The sequence below is a fragment of the Lolium perenne genome, chromosome 6 (genome assembly GCF_019359855.2).
Source record: "Lolium perenne isolate Kyuss_39 chromosome 6, Kyuss_2.0, whole genome shotgun sequence".
Taxonomy (NCBI): domain Eukaryota; kingdom Viridiplantae; phylum Streptophyta; class Magnoliopsida; order Poales; family Poaceae; genus Lolium; species Lolium perenne.
The window spans coordinates 25,872,045-25,893,450 of NC_067249.2; the positions used below are offsets into that span (position 1 = coordinate 25,872,045).

General features: G+C 50.9%; 1 protein-coding gene and 1 pseudogene across 2 annotated transcripts; both read left to right on the forward strand.

Moving 5' to 3' along the window:
- Positions 1–238: 238 nt before the first annotated feature.
- On the forward strand, positions 239–13,217 carry LOC139832323 (uncharacterized; annotated as a pseudogene).
- A 2,414-nt stretch (positions 13,218–15,631) lies between these two features.
- LOC127308552 (disease resistance protein RGA2) lies at positions 15,632–21,376 on the forward strand. 2 transcript variants are annotated; one of them, XM_051339420.1, is made up of 5 exons: positions 15,632–15,751; positions 15,955–17,010; positions 17,351–19,496; positions 19,909–20,922; positions 21,030–21,376. In XM_051339420.1, exons 2-5 carry the CDS (start codon positions 15,970–15,972, stop codon positions 21,149–21,151), a joined length of 4,323 nt encoding a protein of 1,440 aa, XP_051195380.1. In that variant the 5' UTR covers positions 15,632–15,751; positions 15,955–15,969; the 3' UTR covers positions 21,152–21,376. The 2 variants fall into 2 exon arrangements, with proteins under 2 accessions (XP_051195380.1, XP_051195381.1); XM_051339421.1 differs by having other exon boundaries at positions 21,033–21,376.
- Positions 21,377–21,406: the final 30 nt, after the last annotated feature.

A 21,406-nucleotide genomic window follows, 5' to 3' on the forward strand; every position in this document is an offset into this window, starting at 1 on the left:
CTTCAAGCTCGCGCGACGGCGCCTTGCCGCCGGCGACCGCGCCTCCGCACGCACACCACCCCCTCCTTCCCCTATAATCTCCGTCCTAGACCGGGTAGACTAGCCGATTCTACCAATTTGGTATCAGATTGTCCTCGTTCGGTCATGTCGTCTTCGCCGGCCACCACCACCACCACCTCCGCGCCGCCCAACCCGTCGCCTCCCGCACCGCCGCTCTCGCACGGGAGCCGCGACATCCATGGCGGAGGCCTCCGACGTCGCTCCCCTCCTCTCGCAGCAGGAGCTCTTGACGGCCATCCGCGACCTCGCCACCGCGGTCCAGGGCATCCGCCTGTACCTGATCGGCACCCAGGGGATGACCACGCCGCCGCTACCCCCGGCCATCTCCGCCTTCTCGGCCGCGTCGGCGTTTCCGCCCTTCCAGGGCGTGCCCGCCCCGGCCCCGGCCGCACCGCCCCCAGCGCCATGGTCGCCGGGGCCGCCGGTCCCCAGTGCCGGGCCCGCCTCACTTCCCCAGGGCGTACCCATCCAGCAGGTGCCGTTCCCGCCATCGCCCTCACAACTCCCGGCTTGGGTGACCGCAACGGCGCCCCCGCCCGTCTACCCGACCGCGCCGGCGCCCCCGCCCGTCTACACGACCGCAGGGGACCCTCTGAGGCCCTCCTTCCCGGAGCTGGCCTACTCGCGCTTTGCGGAGCCCTACGCCGGCCGCGCGGAGTACCCCGGACAGGGCACCGCCGCACCAAACCCTCCGCGCTACGCCAAGCTCGACTTCGCCACGTACGACGGCGTCGAGGACCCCCTCAACTGGCTCAACCAATGCGAGCAGTTCTTCCGCGGGCAGTGCACCCTCGCCTCGGCCGCACCTGGCTCGCCTCGTACCACCTCCGCGGCGCCGCCCAGACATGGTACTACTCCCTCGAGCAGGACGAGGGCAGCATGCCCCCATGGGACCGTTTCCGCGAGCTCTGCCTTCTACGCTTCGGCCCTCCGATTCGCGGCTGTCGCTTAGCGGAACTCGGGCGCTTGGCCTTCACCACCACGGTGCAGGACTTCGCCGACCGCTTCCAAGCTCTCGCGTGCCACGCTCCCGGGGTGACAGGACCGCAGCGCGCCGAGCTCTTCATTGGCGGCCTCCCCGACCACATCCGTGTGGACGTGGAACTCCAGGCCCCGCAGGACCTCTAGACGGCGATGCACTACGCGCGCGCTTATGAGCGGCGTGCCCAGGCGGTGCAGCAGGAGCCCCCGGCCCGTGGAGGGCGCACCACTCGTCCTACACCGCCGACCGCGGCCGCCAACCGCCCCACCCCGACCGGGCCGGCAAGTCCTGCACTAGCGGCTACTCGCACTTTCCGCCGACTGACCCCGGCGGAGCAGGTCGAACGTCGTCGCCTTGGGCTCTGCTTCAACTGTGACGAGCCCTACGCGCCTGACCACGTGTGCCCGCGCCTCTTCCACCTGGAGACGGTCGACGCGGACGAGGCGGACGTGACACCCGAGACAGCCGACGAGGCGGCTCCATCCGAGCCGGCCGCATCGCCGGCTGCAGCCGCCAAGGCCTTCGTCGTATCCCTGCACGCGCTTGCAGGCATCCGCCACGAGCGCACGATGCTACTGCCGGTCACGATCCACGGCGAGACACTGGTGGCGTTGTTGGACACGGGCTCCACGCATAACTTCCTGCCCGCCGCCACCATGCGCCGTCTCGATCTACAGCCGATGGGTGGAGATCACCTTCGCGTGACCGTGGCCAACGGTGACCGCCTACACTGCCACGGCTTGGCCCAGCATGTGCCCCTCACCATCGGCGACGAGCACTTCACCATCACGTGCGCCGGCATCGACTTGGGCTGCTTTGACTTCATCCTTGGCGTCGACTTTCTGCGGACGCTCGGTCCCATCCTATGGGACTTCGACGCCCTGACGATGATGTTCTGGCGCCAGGGCCGTCACATCCGTTGGGAGGGCCTCGGGGGAGTCCCTCCCGCCCCTCAGCTTCAGCTCGTCACCGGGGACGACGACGCCGAGCACCCCCTGCTGACCCACCTCCTGCAGCAGAACGGTGCCATCTTCGAGGAGCCGCAGGCCCTACCGCCCCCACGGGGGTGTGACCACCGGATCCACCTCCTGCCGGGGTCGACACCGGTGGCGGTGCGACCGTACCGCTACCCGCAGCTGCAGAAGGACGAGCTAGAGCGTTAGTGCGCGCTCATGCTTGCCGCGGGCATCATCCGGATCTCCACGTCACCGTTCTCGGCGCCGGTGCTTCTCGTGTGCAAGTCGGATGGCACGTGGCGTTTCTGCATCGACTACCGCGCCCTCAACGCCCTGACACTCAAGGACAATGAATGGATCGTAGCGAACAAGAGGGGGGGGGGGTGAATGGTTGCTACGTCAAGTTTTAGTCTTTTTCAATTTTAGTGCAACGGAAGATAAAGGTGATTGCTTTAGTGGTGTTGGTGATCCTACAATGATCCTAGAACAAGTGCAACAAGCAAAGGAACAATCACAAGATAGTAAGAGTAAGGAGCGGGACAACCGGAGGGCGCGGAGACGAGGCGAGGTTTGTTTCCCGCAGTTCCTCCCACAAAAGGGAGTACGTCTGCGTTGAGGAGGTGCTAGTCTCACACAAGAGACTAGGCGGCCACACCACAAAGGAAGGCCTCACCTTCTTCCTCGAGAGAGCTCCATAAAGGTGCTCCCCCTTCTCCACTAAGGCACCGGTCGAGGCGGTGATTCCTTCACAAGGTTGGGGCGAGCTCCACACCACAAGGAGGCTCCCAACAATCCATGGAGCTAGTACAACACCAAGCTAGCCTCCATGGATGCACTTTCTCCAAAGTCCCACAATAGGAACCCTAACACCAAGATCCACTAAGGAGTAGCAAGTATTGGTGAAATCTCTCTTGGTAGAACTATAGATCGAGGTCTCCTCCACCACTCCTCAAAATTTGAGCAAGATTGGTTGGATGGTTGGGGAGATCCTCAAGGATTAAGCTCAGCAACAATGGAGGAGAGAGAGACGGAAGAGATAAAACGAATTGGGGAAGAAGGAGCCCTTAAATAGGCTCCTCCAAATCCAACCGTTATGTCCAGTTTTTGCCTAAGCGGTACTACCGCTTCTGGGAAGCGGTACTACCGCTCTGAGCTCGAATTCCCCAGATCTGGTCCACGTGGACGCAGAGCGGTACTACCGCTACAGGTACCGCTTGAGGTACCGCAATGGGGTTCCAACCTTACTGGATCCAAAGCGGTACCGGAGCGGTACCAGAGCGGTACTGCCGTAACTAGTTACGGTACCTGGGCGGTACCATGGGTGGTACTACCGCTCGTGAGCGGTACTACCGCTCCAGGTACCGCAAAGGTACCGTAACTCGTACTGAGGGACAAATCCAGCACAGAACTCAGAGCGGTACCGTGAGGCGGTACCTATAGGGGTAGCGGTACTACCGCTACAGGTACCGGTAGTACCGGCCTGGCTAAAACTAGTTTTCTTCCCTTTTTCTCTCTAGCCATGTCACCTCGCGGAACACACACAAAACCAGAAAACCTACAGCTACCCATAACTACGCTTCAGTCCTCCGATCTTGACGTGTCCAACGAGGTCACTGTGCACTTGCAAATCTAGTAATGATACTCAAGGCGCACAGTGAGATAACTCAAGTGTTGTCATCAAACACACAAAACACGGGATTTAGACTTTGCTCTTTCAATCTCCCCCTTTTTGGTGTTTGATGACAACACAAGACTTTTCAAAGGCATATGATATTATGATGAGATTCTTAGATTTGCAAAAGCTCGACGGAGCTCCCCCTAAACGTGTGCATACTTTGAATATGTATTGGAATACAAATACACACGTCTTAGAGGCATAACTCCCCCTAGATTTCACAAACCAAGCACATATGTAACAAGGATACAAGATCATGTTCAAATAGCATATGCACAATATGGAGGTAACATAAGATCATGTAGGAAGATTTGGGTGAAGTTATCATACCATAGCCTTGAGAATACCCAAACTTACCATAAGATACCTCCATAGAGTTGTTGATGTAGCCATAAGACAAGATAAGCAACTAGGACCCCAAGGCTACAAACAACAAAGGTCCCCACCCACATAGGAACTTCTCCCCCTTTGGCATCAGAACACCAAAAAGGAGAGTAGAGAAACTAGGAGGATGGAGAACCAAGAACATACAACCAAGCTTGCAAAAACCGAAAGGGAAAACAAGCGAGATTGTGATGTTCCAAAACATAAAGAAAAAGAAAGAAAAGAAGAAGGACAAAAAAAGATCACAACGAAACACAAAGAACCGAAAGACTCCTCAAGGAGGATGTTGGTGGCCGAAACCACCGTGTAAGAGTGTAATAGTGTGAGGTCGCGTAGATGTATCTAGGACTCACGGACTACAACTCAACATGAAGCTCATAAGTCACTCAATTGACAAATAGCATATGTTTTGGATTTCTTTATGCATTATGGGGGGAGGGATAGCTCAATATATTTAAACCGCACTCCCCCTATGTTCATGCGTGCCTTTCATCTAGATATATAGTTTGAGAGTGGTATGTGTGCACGACGGTCAAGCAAAGTTCGATGGATCAATGATATTTAGCTCATGCCTCAACTCAATGAAACGCTTCTCGTCCAAGGGCTTTGTGAAGATGTCCGCCAATTGCTCCTTGGTGCCAATGAAGGATAGAACAATGTCTCCACGTGCAATGTGATCTCGAATGAAGTGGTTCCTTATCTCAATATGCTTCGTCTTCCCATGAAGAACCGGGTTGTAGGCGATCTTGATGGCGCTCTCATTGTCGCACAATATAGGGACCTTGCTATACTCGAGTCCGTAGTCTCGCAAGGTTTGCCTCATCCATAAGATTTGCGCACAACTACTTGCCGCGGCAATATATTCGGCTTCCGCGGTGGAGATGGAGACACAATTTTGCTTCTTCGAGGACCAACACACCAAAGATCTTCCAAGAAAGTGACACGCTCCGGATGTAGACTTCCTATCAACCTTGTCTCCCGCCCAATCGGAGTCGGTGAAGCCCACCAAATCAAAGTCCGTGTCCCTTGGGTACCATAGTCCGAAGTGTGGGGTATCAACTAAATATCGAAAGATCCTCTTGACCGCCACAACGTGGCTTTCCTTCGGACTTGCTTGAAACCGTGCACACATACCAACGCTTAACATTATATCCGGGCGAGAGGCACAAAGGTAAAGAAGCGAACCTATCATCGAACGGTAGAGCTTGGGATCCACCGCTTTGCCGGCCTCGTCAAGGGAGAGTTGACACTTGAGATGCATTGGAGTTCCAATTCCCTTGGCGCCCTTCATGTCGAAGCGGTTGAGCATGTCTTGGAGATACTTCGCTTGATTGATGAAGATGCCATGTTCCATTTGCTTGATCTCAAACCCGAGGAAGTACTTGAGTTCGCCCATCATTGACATCTCAAACCTATTTGTCATTAACATAGCAAACTCATCATTGAATTTTGTGTTAGTTGAGCCAAATATGATGTCATCTACATAGAGTTGGCATATGAAAAGCTCCCCATTGACTTTCTTAGTAAAAAGAGTGGGATCAATTTTCCCCACTTCGAAACCACGGTCTTCAAGCAGCTCCTTTAGATGCTCATACCAAGCTCTAGGAGCTTGTTTGAGTCCATATAGGGCCTTTTTGAGCTTGAAGACATGGTCCGGGAAATGGGGATCCTCGAAACCCGGGGGTTGCTTCACATACACCTCCTCATGTAGAGGACCATTAAGAAAAGCACTCTTAACATCCATTTATTGCAACCTGAAGCCATGATGAGAGGCAAAGGCCAAAAGGATACGGATGGACTCGAGCCTTGCAACGGGTGCAAAGGTTTCACCAAAGTCCACGCCTTCGACTTGAGAATAGCCTTGTGCCACCAATCTTACTTTGTTGCGTATGACCATGCCATGTTCATCTTGCTTGTTCTTGAAGATCCACTTTGTGCCGATAACATTGCGGCAATGATCGGGTCGCTTCATGAGAGTCCACACGTCATTCCTCTTGAAGTTGTTGAGTTCCTCTTGCATCGCATTCAACCAATCCGGATCTTTAAGAGCTTCATCAACTTTGAGTGGTTCCGCCATAGAGACAAAGGCGTGGTGCTCACAAAAGCTTGCTAGTTGTCTTCGGGTAGTTACTTTGCCCTTTAGATCACCGATGATGTTACTCAAAGAATGGGACTTGAGGCGCAAGTGTCTTGCAATAGGATCTTCACGGCGAGTGACGGCTAGAGGAGTAGATTCATGTTGGTCCTCTTGGCTTTCTTCACGGTTTAGGTCCCCGCCTTGACCTTCATTGTTGTTGAAGTGGGCATCATCATCATGAGATCCGGATGACTCGGGGGTACTAGGAATGGTATTGTCCATATAGATCATCCCCGAACCATTCGGAGAAGAACTTGAAGCTTGGCCTTGGTCACTTGATGTCGGTTGTTGTTGTAGATGAGCTTGTGGTAGATGTTCTTCTTGAGCTTGTGGTAGATGTTGTTCTTGAGCTTGTTGAAGAGAGCTCGTACTTGATTGTTGTTGTAGATGTTGAGGTTGAACTTGAGGTTGTGGTAGAGGTTGGCTTGCATATGTAAGATCAATGGAAGAAGCTTGGCCTTGTGGTGTAGATGGCTCCACTTGGGTGGAACTTGGTCCTTCCCCGGTACTCATAGAAGGTAGCTCTTGGGGTCGGCGAATGCCAACACCCATCCTTCCTATGGCCTCCGGGGGAATTGCATCTCCTTTCTCACAAGAAGCACTTCGCTCCTCCAAAGATCTATCATCTTCATCGAATGTTACGTCACAAGATTCTACAACCCGCCCATTTGACTTGTTGAAGACTCTATAAGCGTGAGAATCCGTAGCATAGCCAACGAAAATTCCTTCTTGAGCTCTTGAATCAAACTTGGATAGACGGGTGTCTTTGACAAGCACATAGCACTTGCATCCGAAGACCTTGAAGTATGACACATTGGGCTTGTTTCCGGTGAGAATCTCATATGGTGTCTTCTCTAGGCCTTTGCGGAAGTAGAGACGATTAGTAGCATGGCATGCGGTAGAGATAGCTTCCGCCCAAAAATTGTAGTTGGACTTGTATTCCATCATCATGGTTCGAGCGGCTTTGATCAAGGTTCGATTCTTCCTTTCGGCGACCCCATTTTGTTGGGGAGTATATGGCGTGGAGTATTGGTGTTGGATTCCTTCTTCGCCGAGGAAGTCATCCAAAGTATAGTTCTTGAACTCCGTTCCATTGTCGCTCCTTATTGCGAGGATCTTGTTGTCGTACTTGCGTTGAACTTGATTGGCAAACTCCATCATGGTCCGTTGAGTCTCACTCTTGTACTTGAAGAAGAATACCCAACAGTAGCGTGAATAGTCATCGACAATGACGAGGAAATATTTCTTTCCTCCAAGACTTTCATGAGACGGTGGACCGAAGAGATCAACATGTAGGAGCTCCAAGCATCTTGTGGTAGAGATGATAGTCTTGGCCTTGTGAGGAGCTCCATGCATTTTTCCTTGTACGCAAGCCCTACAAACACGGTCCTTGCAAAAAGAGACATCTTCTTTTAGTCCGAGAATGTGGCCACCCTTGTGGAGACTTTGCAAAGTCCTCATGTTGACATGGGCTAGTCGGCGATGCCATAACCAACCCTTGTCACCTTTGGCGAATAGGCAAAGAGCGGAGGATGTTGTCTTTCCGGAGAAGTCAACAACATACAATCCGTTCTCTACATATCCAACAAAAGCTACATGGAGTGTCTTGCTCCACAAGAGGACCACCATATGTTCATCAAAGAAAGTACATAGACCCATGCGAGCAATTTGATGAACGGAGAGTAAGTTGTAACCAAGGGTCTCGACAAGGAGGACATTCACAAGTGAGATGTCGGGTGTTACCACCACCTTGCCAAGACCCAATACCTTAGAGCACGTGTTGTCACCATATGATACGGTAGAGTGAGAAGGCTCGAGGTCGACAACAATATTCTTGCTTCCGGTCATATGACTTGTGGCTCCACTATCAACCACCCATTTAGCGCCACCGGAAGCATAGTCCTACAAGGAATCAAGTCTTGGATTTAGGTACCCATTTTTCAATGGGTCCTAGCATGTTAGTAACAAGGGGTCTGGGAACCCAAATAGTCCAATCAACATTGTCCTTTTGAGGACCAATAAAGAGAGCACGAACATGTCCATAGTAATCAATAAAAAGAACAAGAGAAGGGTTGTTAGAGCCGGCGGAACCCGTCGAGGCGGAGTTGGGTACTCCATCCCTTCTTGAGCTAGCATTGCTCTCTTCAAGGTTGATCCCCATGTTCTCCTTATTCTTCTTCTTCTTGGTCCTCTTATTCCTCTTCCTCTTTGGCTTGGTAGCCACTCCTCCTTCATTGCAAGAGCCCTCTTTGGCTCCAATGACTCCTTCCAAGTACTTGGCTTGAACTTGGAGTCTATCAACTTTGGCCTTCAAACGGTTGACTTCATCTTCATGCTTCGGGTGAGGATGGCAAATAGCAAACACGTGTACTTCCTTTGCCTTGTTCACCCGGAAGTGTTCCATCAAAGCTTCTTCTTGGAGAGCGTTCATCTTCATGAGCATGCGGTTGTCTCTCTCCATCTTGGCAACGTCTCTCTCATGAGTGCAACACACACGGTCCTTGCTCAAAGGAAAGTACTCCTTCAAAGCTTCCTCTTGCATGGTATTGACCTCCATGAGCTTGGCTTCCCTCCTCTTCAAGGTGGCTATTTCCTCCTCATGATCACAACAAGTGGCCTTCTCCTTGCTCATACGGAGACATTCCTTCAAGGACTCTTCTTGCATGCTACTCAAACTTGATAGCTTGGCCTTGGTGGTCTCAAGAGCGGCAATTTCTTCTTCATGGTTGCAACATGAGGTCTTCTCTTTACACAAGCGGTAGTATTCATCCAAGGCTTCTTCTTGAAGAGCATTGACTTCCAAGAGAAGAGCATTGTGCTTTCTCAAAGAAGCAACTTGATCAACAAGCTCGTCATGGCAAGAGTTGGGGTCTTCATCATCTTTCACTTTGTTAGCTTCCTCGAGAGAGAGCACCTTCTTTTTGAGCTCACCCATCAAACCAAGAGTGTGATCTCGGTCTTTGGTGAGTTGGGAGACAATAGCCTTGTTGGTGTCTTCGAGGACAATCACACTAGCTTCAAGAGACATGCGCAAATTTAGTTCATCATCAAGCTCCTCTTTGAGTGAGGCAATCTCATTTGCCGCTTCCCTTTCCAACCTTTCCTTCTCCTCTATGAGGTCTTGTGCCGCACCAAGTTGGCTCAAGAGAGCCCCAACATGAGTCTTGGTATCCCCTTGCATGTTAGTGAGAAAAGTATCCAAACCCATAATCTCACGTTTCACGGTGAGACTAGTGGCATCATCAATATATAGAACATTAGTCAAGGATGATGGTTTGGAGGGGGATTTTACCTCCGAGGATGCCTTTGCCATAAGGCAACGAGCATTGTTGGTGGCGAGGTTCTCATTTGGAGAGTCGAAGAGGGAGATAGAGGGAGTGGTAATGGCGATGGCGGCCACTCCCTCTCCTTGTTGGAGCTCTTGTCCCCACGTTCCTCATCCTCATCGGAGGAGTACTCTTCTCGAATAATGAAGGCTCTAGGATTCTTGGTGAAGGAGACCTTGTCGTCATCGGACTTGGGGGAGAACTTGGAGAATCCTTTTGAGAGTGACTTGAACCTTTCCTTGCGGATAAGTCTTCCACCATGATCTTCTCTTCTCTCAAACATACAATCCGCGACAAAATGACTCTTGTCGCCGCAATTGTAGCAAGTTCTTGCCTTTTGCCCCTCCCTTGGGCTCTTGGAGAAGCTTCTTGGAGAGTCACGTGATCTTCTTGGTCTTGTGTTTCGGGACTTGTTTCCATCCCAAAATTTCTTGGCGGCTAGAGCCATGTGCTCATGATAATTGATCTTGAGGTCATCCGGTCCCCACTCAATAGGATCCTCATCACTATCACTAGCCTCATGTATCTTCATCTTCAATGCAAGGTTGGGCTTGCGTGAGTTGTGGGCGCAAGCAACAAGATCCTCCGCATTCTTCTTGGAGATGTCCAAAGCGATGACTTCGCTAAGAACTTCATCGGAGGTCATAGCACGGAAGGAGGCATTTTGACGGATGGCCGTCAACTTCACTTCCTCATAAGGGAGGAGAGCGTTGTAGAACTTGCGCTTGATCCAATGGTCATCCACGAACGTCGCTCCAAGATCTTGCATTTGTACGGCGAGAGCGATGAGGCGCCGGTACATTTCATCGGGGGTCTCTCCTTCGATCATGACGAAATTGTCGGCCATATTGTTCACTTCATCGAAGCGAGAGCTTTGGATGCTCGCATTTCCGAGGAAGAGCTTGTCGAGTTTATCCCATGCTTCCTTGGCGGTCTTGAGCGAGCGGATATGAGCGCGGTCCTTTGGCGTGACGGCCATGTGAATCATGTTGATGGCGGTGGCGTTGAGTTGGTCATCCACCACATCTCTTCTTGTCAAGTTCTTTGGATCTCGTGGTGAGTAGCCTTCCTCAATGATGCGCCAAAGCTCGGTAGACGCGCTGCGCACATGAGATTTCATCAAGAATTGCCAATTTTCAAAGTTATTTGACTCAAGTAACGGTGGTGAACCATGCGTCAAGATATGTGGCATAGGTATTGGAACGTTTATGGTGTAATCACTTGGTGGTGGCACCTCATGATAACCCCCTAGACGTTCCGCAACCGGTGTCTCATCCTTCCCCTTTGTTGAAGTGTCGGTCTCCCCAAGCCCTTCCTTTTGTGGATCTTTTGTCGCTTGCGCGACAAAATCAACAAGAGGAAAGGGGTTAGCTTTTGGTGGGGGGTTGTCGGCACTTGCTTGAGGATCAACACTAGGGTTTGGTTTTTGAGCAACCAACTCCATCATCATTGCCTTCATTTGGTTTAACGATGGATGACTCCAATTTCTTGAGGTCATCCAACGTAACCGTTGTGGTATCGACGGGAGATGATGGAGCGGGTGGCACAAGGGAAGGTGACCCATTCGCCACACCCGCATCTTGTTCGGCCATTTCTTAGGCGGTAAAGCCCGAGCAAGAAAACCTTGCTCTGATACCAATTGAATGGATCGTAGCGAACAAGAGGGGGGGGGGTGAATGGTTGCTACATCAAGTTTTAGTCTTTTTCAATTTTAGTGCAACGGAAGATAAAGGTGATTGCTTTAGTGGTGTTGGTGATCCTACAATGATCCTAGAACAAGTGCAACAAGCAAAGGAACAATCACAAGATAGTAAGAGTAAGGAGCGGGACAACCGGAGGGCGCGGAGACGAGGCGAGGTTCGTTTCCCGCAGTTCCTCCCACAAAAGGGAGTACGTCTGCGTTGAGGAGGTGCTAGTCTCACACAAGAGACTAGGCGGCCACACCACGAAGGAAGGCCTCACCTTCTTCCTCGAGAGAGCTCCACAAAGGTGCTCCCCCTTCTCCACTAAGGCACCGGTCGAGGCGGTGATTCCTTCACAAGGTTGGGGCGAGCTCCACACCACAAGGAGGCTCCCAACAATCCATGGAGCTAGTACAACACCAAGCTAGCCTCCATGGATGCACTTTCTCCAAAGTCCCACAATAGGAACCCTAACACCAAGATCCACTAAGGAGTAGCAAGTATTGGTGAAATCTCTCTTGGTAGAACTATAGATCGAGGTCTCCTCCACCACTCCTCAAAATTTGAGCAAGATTGGTTGGATGGTTGGGGAGATCCTCAAGGATTAAGCTCAGCAACAATGGAGGGGAGAGAGAGAGGGAAGAGATAAAACGAATTGGGGAAGAAGGAGCCCTTAAATAGGCTCCTCCAAATCCAACCGTTATGTCCAGTTTTTGCCTAAGCGGTACTACTGCTCTGAGCTCGAATTCCCCAGATCTGGTCCACGTGAACGCAGAGCGGTACTACCGCTACAGGTACCGCAATGGGGTTCCAACCTTACTGGACCCAAAGCGGTACCGGAGCGGTACCAGAGCGGTACTGCCGTAACTAGTTACGGTACCTGGGCGGTACCATGGGCGGTACTACCGCTCGTGAGCGGTACTATCGCTCCAGGTACCGCAGAGGTACCGTAACTCGTACTGAGGGACAAATCCAGCACAGAACTCAGAGCGGTACCGTGAGGCGGTACCTATAGGGGTAGCGGTACTACCGCTACAGGTACCGGTAGTACCGGCCTGGCTAAAACTAGTTTTCTTCCCTTTTTCTCTCCAGCCATGTCACCTCGCGGAACACACACAAAACCAGAAAACCTACAGCTACCCATAACTACGCTTCAGTCCTCCGATCTTGACGTGTCCAACGAGGTCACTGTGCACTTGCAAATCTAGCAATGATACTCAAGGCGCACGGTGAGATAACTCAAGTGTTGTCATCAAACACACAAAACACGGGATTTAGACTTTGCTCTTTCAGACAAGTTCCCGATTCCGGTGGTCGACAAGCTTTTTGATGAGCTCCACGGGGCGCGGTTCTTCAGCAAGCTCGACCTTCGGTCGGGCTATCATCAGGTGCGCATGCATCCGGAGGACATCGCCAAAACGTTGTTTCGGACCCATCATGGCCACTTCGAGTTCCTGGTGATGCCCTTCGGCCTCACCAATGCCCTGGCAACTTTTCAGGCCCTGATGAACGACGTCCTCCGCCCATACTTACGCCGGTTTGTGCTGGTTTTTTTTATGACATACTAATCTACAGCACATCTTGGGCGGAGCACCTCCAGCATATCGCCATCGTCTTCAACGAGCTTCGAGCGCATCACCTCCACCTCAAGCGCTCGAAGTGCTCGTTCGGGACGACTTCGGTGGCCTACCTCGGCCACGTCATCTCCGCCGACGGGGTGGCGATGGATGCGGACAAGGTGGCAGCCGACACCGCCTGGCCGATGCCGCACTCGCCGCGCACCCTGCGTGGGTTCCTGGGCCTCGTCGGGTACTACCGAAAGTTCATTCGGGATTTTGGCCTCATCGCCTCACCGCTCACGCGCCTGCTGTGCCGCGATGCCTTCGCTTGGGACGACGAGGCTACCGCTGCCTTCGAGGCCCTGAAGGGGGCTCTCACGATGGGTCCCGTGCTCCAGATGCCGGACTTCGACAGGCCGTTTATCATCGACTGCGACACCTTGAGAGCGGGGTTCGGTGCCGTCCTACACCAGGGCGACAAGCCGCTCGCCTACTTCAGCTGACCGTTCGCTGCACGTCACCTCAAGCTCGCGGCATACGAGCAGGAACTCATTGGCTTGGTGCAGGCCGTGCGCCACTGGCGACCCTACCTATGGGGGCGCTCGTTCCGGGTGCGCATAGACCATTACAACCTTAAGTTCCTCCTCGACCAGCGGCTGTCGACGGTGCCCCAGCATCAGTGGATCAGCAAGCTCTTCGGCTTCGACTTCACGGTGGAGTACCGCCCTGGGCGCCTCAACACCGTGGCCGATGCCCTGTCTCGCCGCGATGCCGAGCCTGACAGTGCCGAGGCCGCTTCGAAGGGGCGGCTGCTATGCATCTGCTCGGGGCCCTCCTTCGCCCTCTTCGACCTCATCCGTCAGGCTACCACGACCGCACCGGATGCTCAGCTTCTACGATAGCAGCTTGACGCGGGTGAGCTGGACGACCCATGGCGCTTCGTCGATGGTCTTCTCCTCCATGGGCGCCGGGTGTTCGTGCCCGACCACGACGACCTCCGTCATCAGGTGCTGCTGCTGGCTCACTCCACGGGTCATGAGGGTGTCCAGAAGACCCTCCACCGCCTCCGCGCCGACTTCTACGTTCCTGGTGATCGGGTCATGGTCGAGGACTGGGTGCGTTCGTGTGAGACGTGCCAGCGCAACAAGACGGAGACTTTGCGACCAGCCGGCGTGTTGCAGCCCCTCGACGTGCCTTCGCAGGTGTGGGCGGACATCTCCATGGACTTCATTGAGGGCCTCCCTAGGGTGGGGGGCAAGTCCGTCATCCTCACGGTGGTCGACCGCTTCTCCAAGTACGCCCACTTCATCTCGCTCGGCCATCCCTACACGGCCGCGTCGGTGGCCCGCGCCTTCTTTGACGGCATCGTCCGCCTACACGGGTTCCCCTCGTCGATCGTCTATGATCGGGACCCGGTGTTCACGGGGCATGTGTGGCGGGATCTCTTCCGCATGGCGGGGGTCAAACTCCGGTTCAGCACGGCGTTCCATCCCCAGACGGACGGCCAGTCCGAGGTGGTCAATAAGGTGATCGCCATGTATTTGCGCTGTGTTACAGGTGATCGTCCTCGTGCTTGGGTGGATTGGCTTGCGTGGGCGGAGTACTGCTACAACACTTCATACCACTCTGCCCTGCGCGCCACGCCTTTCGAGGTGGTCTACGGTAGGCCACCTCCGCCCATTCTGCCGGTGGACCCGGCGACGGCACGGACGGAGGCTGCAGGCGAGCTCATCCGTACCCGCGACGAGATGCTCGCCGAGGTGCGGCAGCATCTCACTATGACGGCCGACACCGTGAGGTGGAGTACGCGGTGGGCGACTGGGTGTGGTTGCGTCTACTGCACCGCTCCCACCAGTCCCTAGACCCACGGGCGAAGCGTAAGCATGGTCCTCGCTACGCGGGGCCCTTCATCATCTTGGAGCGTATTGGGACTCTGGCATATCGGCTTCAGCTGCCCGCCGGGGCGCGCATTCACGACGTCTTCCACGTGGGGCTGCTCAAGCCCTACCGTGGCATGCCACCGGACGTCACGCCACCACTTCCGCCGACTGCAGATGGACGTTTGCTTCCTAGCCCGGCCAAGGTGCTGCGGGCCCAGTTGCGTCGTGATGTTTGGTACTTGTTGGTGCAGTGGGAGGGTCTTCCGGCCGAAGAGGCGACTTGGGAACCGTGTGATGAGTTCCAGCAGCATTATCCAGACTACCAGCTCGAGGACAAGCTGTTTGCGCAGGCGGGGAGAGATGTTATGACCGGCCTGGTCTACCACCGGAGGGGGCCCACCGGCCAGGCCTAGTTAGGGGCTTAGCCCAATTATCTATTTCCATTATAAATAAGAGTTGTAATAGGATTTCTGAAATTAAGCAATAACATATATTTGTTGCAGACTCCTCAAGGAGTCGGACTTACAAACCCTAGCCGCCGCCTCTGCTCAGCCGCCGCCGCCTTCTTCAAGCTCGCGCGGCGGCGCCTTGCCGCCGGCGACCGCGCCTCCGCACGCACACCGCCCCCTCCTTCCCCTATAATCTCCGTCCTAGACCGGGTAGACTAGCTGATTCTACCAGCTGGTGACTGCTTTCTCAATTTTTGGAGGCGATATCGACTTTATTGTACCGTTTACCAGCTATCTAGCTGCCAAACATGCCTGGGGATCCTGTTGATTTATACTTGAATAAAGCTAGTGTGGCTGATGGTTCTGCTGATCACATCCAAACAAAAGTAAACATGTCATGTGTGGAAATACGATGCATGTGGTTGATCGGTTGATCACAAACTTGGAAGTTAGCATATTATAATGGTGACAAAGACAGGCTACCAAACATAGGACCCAGAGGTACGCGTGCAAGTTGCATATCACATAGTAACATGATAGAGTTAGCTAAAAACTAATTAGTTTCCATTTGGCTTACATATACAGCACCCCATCAGTTTTTAGCCCTTCGCCTATTTTCTCCAGAGGAGGTGAGTGGGCCCAACATCCATCCATCTTGAAGGTAATTGCGGATCCCTCTCTTTAGCTGGCCTTGCTTTCATCAATTGATCTAAGTAGCTTTTGCCTATATGCTTGTAATTTATAACTCGTTCCTCAGTGATAATCTAAGCATTCCAGTGCTGTTTTTTTCCACCTTTTTTGCTGGTAAGTTTTAGCCACAACGAGTGGTGGAGATGATATGTTGATTTATCTTCTTTGTTGCAGCAAAACACAGCAAAAATGGCGATGGTTCTGGATGCTTTTGCATCTTACATGCAAAATATGCTGAGGGAGTTGGTGACCGAAGAGGTGCACATGCTGCTTGGAGTTGGAGACGAGATCGACAAGATGGATGCCAAGCTTAGGGACCTCAAGAACTTCCTCGCTGATGCTGATAGGAGAAATATCACTGACAGTAGCGTGCAAGAGTGGGTGGGGCAGCTCAAGCGCACCATGTATGAAGCTGTTGACATCCTTGACCTCTGCCAACTCAAGGCCATGGAGCACGGTCCGTCCACTGTAGATGTGGGGTGCTTTAACCCCTTGCTCTTTTGCCTGCGTAATCCCCTCCATGCACATGTAATTGGTAGCCGCATCAAGGTGCTCAACCAGACACTCGACATCATCAGGGAGCGCAGCACTTCTTTCAGCTTTATCAATCTCGGTTCCTATGAGGGTCGTAGCAGAAAGGTGCACGCATCTCGTTCTGGTAATCCCAGCCGTGAGACGTCATGGGAGTTCGACCGATCAGGTTTGATTGGGGAGAAGATCAAAGAAGACACAAGATCGCTGGTCGAGATCATGCTGACTGAAAAAAAAGGCAATTCCAACATCATGGTTTTTGCCATTGTTGGCGTTGGCGGGATCGGTAAGACCACTCTCGCTCAGAAGGTCTTTAATGATGAAACCATGAAGGCTGAGTTTGATAAGACGATATGGTTGAGCATCAACCAGGACTTCGACAAGGTTGAGCTGCTCAGGACAATCATCACGCTCGCTGGGGGAAAGCACAATGGTGAAAAGGCATTGGCTGTGCTTCAGCCAATCCTTACCACTGCCTTGACTGGGAAGAAGCTATTGCTGGTGCTAGATGATGTCTGGAGCCAAGGAGCATGGGGTGATGTACTTGAGATACCCTTGGCTAATGTTGTGGCTAAAGGTAGCCGAGTCCTCCTCACTACTAGAGACGAAAGAGTTGCTCGAGGGATGAAAGCAGTGCTTCCCTACCACCATGTCGACAAATTAGAGGAGGAGGATGCCTGGTCATTGCTCAAGAAACAGGTGCCTTCTCAAACTCCATGCATCTTCAGTAATTCCACTTATTTGGCAAGTTTAGATTAATATATATTTATTGTAATATCCACCACATAATTAACTGCAGACTTTGGTTTATTACTGTTTATGAAAGGTTATATAAACTAAGCATCCAGTTAATTAAAAGGAAAAGAGAAAAGCTTAGCATCTCACTTAAGTGAGAATGTATCATGTTATGATATGACCCGCACACGTGTTAGCCTGTTAGGTATCCTGGATTAACTAAAACTGAATCGGCACTAGTTGCTAACAGACCGCTAAGACAAACCGCTCCCTACTAAATTGATTTATGTAAAACTTCTTACAGATAATCTCAAGTGAGACAGATGCCCGTGACATTGAGATGCTAAAGGATATTGGCTTGCAAATTGTAGCAAAATGTGATGGTTTGCCTCTTGCTGTCAAAGTAATGGGAGGACTCTTGTGTCAAAAGGATAATCAGCACCTTGAGTGGAAGATGGTTCTGGATGATTCTATATGGTCAGTATCTGGTCTGCCCGAAGAGCTAAACCATGCAGTATATTTAAGCTATGAAGATTTACCTTCTGGCATCAAGCAATGTCTTCTATACTACTCCCTTCTCCCTAAAACTGCAATGTTCCTAAGAGACGACATAATTGGCATGTGGATTAGTGAAGGATTTCTTCATGGACCCTCAGACGACTTAGAAGACTTAGGAAGAAAGTACTATAAGGAGATGATACAGCGGAACCTCATAGAGCTAGATTCAGAGTACATTGATCAATCATTTTGTAACATGCATGATGTCATTCGCTCGTTTGCTCAATTTGTTGCTAGAGATGAGGCACTAGAAGCTCACAGTGGAGAAACTAGTTTCGTTAGTAAACTTAGTGCACAAAAGCTTATTCGGTTATCTCTAGAAGGCAAAGCATCAGAATTAGATGGGTTAGGCTGGAGTTCTTTACAAGCACATAGCGCATTGAGAACACTCATATCAGTTGGCCATATGAATATGAAGCTCAGTGATTCATTGGTTCGTTTTCCATGTTTACGGACTCTACATATAGAGTCTGCACATGTTGCGTTGGTGGAATCTTTGCATGAATTCAAGCACCTGAGGTACTTGTCCTTAGAACGATCTGATATATGTAGTCTGCCAGAAAGCATTGGGAAAATGAAATTTTTGCAGTACATTAGCCTTAGAGGATGCCAGCAATTTGTAGAACTTCCACATAGCATTGTAAAGTTAGGGCAACTAAGGTACCTTAACTTTCAGAATACAAGTATAAATGGCGTACCTAAGGGATTCTGTGTTCTGACAAATTTGAGGAAAGTAAATGGATTTCCAGCCCTGGTGGATGGTGATTGGTGCAGCTTAGAAGAGTTGGCCCCCCTTTCTTGTCTCAAGTATCTTGAAATACAGGGATTGGAAAATGTAACTGCCTCCTCATTCGCAGCAAAGGCAAAGCTTCTTGAGAAGGTGCATCTTACCAACCTATGCTTAACATGCGGTACTAGATTTGGGAATGATGGGCTGATTGAAGATATGGCCTCTGAGGAAGAGAACCAACGAATCGAGAAGGTATTTGACGAGCTCTGCCCTCCCCCCAGCTTAAATTTTCTTGCCATAGAAGGGTATTTTGGTCGACGGCTCCCAGGGTGGATGATGTCATCATCAGATGTGCCCCTCAAGAGCTTGAGGATTCTGATGGCTGAAGACCTGGCTTCGTGCACACAACTTCCTGATGGCTTGTGTCAACTCCCCTGTTTGGAATTCATTCAAATCGACCGCGCTCCGGCCATCAAGCGTGTTGGACATGAAATCCTGCAGTCCTATCACCTCCATAATCCTCATCCTTCCGGGGCGGTGGCTGCATTTCCGAGATTGCACACGATGAAGTTACTGGGCATGGTGGGATGGGATGAGTGGAAGTGGGAAGAACAAGTGCAAGCCTTTCCCGCCTTGAAGGAGCTTATTCTATCTGAGTGCAAATTGAGGTGTCTTCCTCCTGGCCTTGCCTCACAGGCAAGGGCTTTGAATGTGTTATCTATACAACAGGTCATGGGTCTTACCTCTGTAGAGAACTTTTCTGCCCTGATCGAGCTGCAAGTGATTGAAAGCCTTGACTTGGAGAGGATCACTAATCTCCCCAGACTGCAGAAGCTAACCATTACCCACTGCCCAAAGTTGAAGGTGCTGGAGGGTGTTCCTGCACTACAGAGGCTCATGATCAAGGATGGCACTATGGAGATACTCCCAGAATACATGGCAGGTTTAAACCCAAGGCGTTTGGAGCTCCACTGCAGCCTAGGGCTGCTCGCTTTCATAGCTGCTGCACAATCTGGCCCCGAGTGGGACAAGTTCTGCCATGTTGAGCATGTCAAGGCATATGCACGTGAAGGAGATAATCCAAGGAAATGGTATGTCTTGTACACAACTAACCCCTACAACTTGGAGACAAATGTCAGCTGCTCTGCTTTCATGTGTAGAGGTAAATTGGCAGTGCTTGTTCATCTTAATTTGTCTGGTAGCTTTATTGATTTGTTTTCTTCTTTCATCCATTTGTTGGAGTTTGTATATGTTCCCTATATGCTCATTCCCCTGAATACGTCAACAGACACTGCAATCTTTTTTTGTAAAGAAATAGGCGGGGTTTTTTTTATCGTTTTGCAATGGCTACATGTTGACCAATGCTAATTTCCAATTTGGCTGCACTCCCTCATGTTGCTAAATATCTGTTGCTCTCACTGGGGAACCTCGAGATCAAATTTGAAGGGGGACATACTTAATAATTAGAGATCATAAGTGGTTTCTGGATCTCTCTATGTTAACATTGTCACAGTTGACCTTAAACCTTGCAAGTTATCGATTGTGTAACCTTTTCACATTTTCATGTAATGCAGAATCTTTATCTTCTTTTGAGTACACGCAAAGATTTGAGTCTGTCTTCAAAATGACAAGAAAAACCTTTAGCTACATCTGCAGCTTGGTGAAGGTGGTGTCATTGGAAGATAAGAAGGTGTACACCTTTGTTGATGGGAGGGTATTGTCTTTAGAAGATCGAGTAGCCATTGCTCTGAGATGGTTGTACTCTGGTGAGCCACCGGAGAATTTAGGATCCTCTGTTGGTGTGAACGAGTCAACCGTCTTGATGGTAACTGAGAGGTTCGTTGATGCTGTGTACAAGCGAGCAAGGAAGCACTTGTGCTGGCCAGACTCTAGTGAGATGAATAAGATCAAATCCATGTTTGACAAGATCCACAGTATGCATAATTGCTGCGGTGTTATATGTACAACTCACATTCCATTTCGACCAAACTGCGACCATGAGATGAATGACTGCTTTCTACTGCAAGCCGTCATTGATCCACAGATGCGGTTCACAACCATTTGGTTGGCATCGTCAGGTAGCATGAGCCAATCGGGCCTTTTGCAGGACTCTGAACTCTTCAAGGAGTGTGAGAAGGGTACTTTGCTGAATGGCAGCAAGCTAAAGGTAGCTTTAGATGGATCAGAAATCGGGGAATACTTTATCGGTGATGCAGGATACCCTCTTCTGCCCTGGCTACTCACACCCTACCAGGAATTAGGCCTCTTAAACTCCAAGACAGAGTTCAATAGGAGACATTCTGCGGTCACAACCTGCATAACAAAGGTGCTGGCAAGGTTCAAAGACACTTGGAAGTACCTGCAGGGAGAGACATCGTGCCCGGTCAGTCTAGACAGTCTAGATAAGGTAATATATGTCTGCTGCATGTTGCATAACATAGTTGTAGATATGGAGGATGATGCAGCCATGCCAAGAGTTAAGGAGAGGAGTTACTGCGAGGAAGTGCGCCAGATAGCAAATGAGGACGCTGTCAGAGCAAGGGATATGCTGTCGCAACACTTGATGAGCAGGTCATCCGAATCGGCAGGTGAACTAACACAAGTGCTCCGACATCTTAATTTGTTTTTGATTTCTCTGTCTACTAATTTGTCGTATTTATTTCCTCCTGTTGTTTGCATTCCTTTGTTTATTTAGTAGGGCCAGTGGATACAGAGGAAGATCATGAAGTAGTTTCATTAGGCTCAGGGCACAAAGGCAAGGAACAAGAAGTGCAGACAAGAACAGCTGAGGAAGAAAGCCAGGAAATCGTTACATAAAAGTACTTCTTCCTGCCACATCTTCCAGCTTCATTCTAGGTACTACTGCTAGCACGCTGAAGTCATGTCACAGCTTCCTTCTGCTTGGTTTGTTCTATTGATATGACACTAATGTCAGTGAGAATCTTTAACTGATTAACTCTTTTGTAGTGTTAACAATTTTATTCTCTTTGTTGTCCTCGAGATTTGATAGAACTCGTGTTATTATCATGTTCATAGCACTAATCCATGAATTGAAGTGTAAGAATTACAATA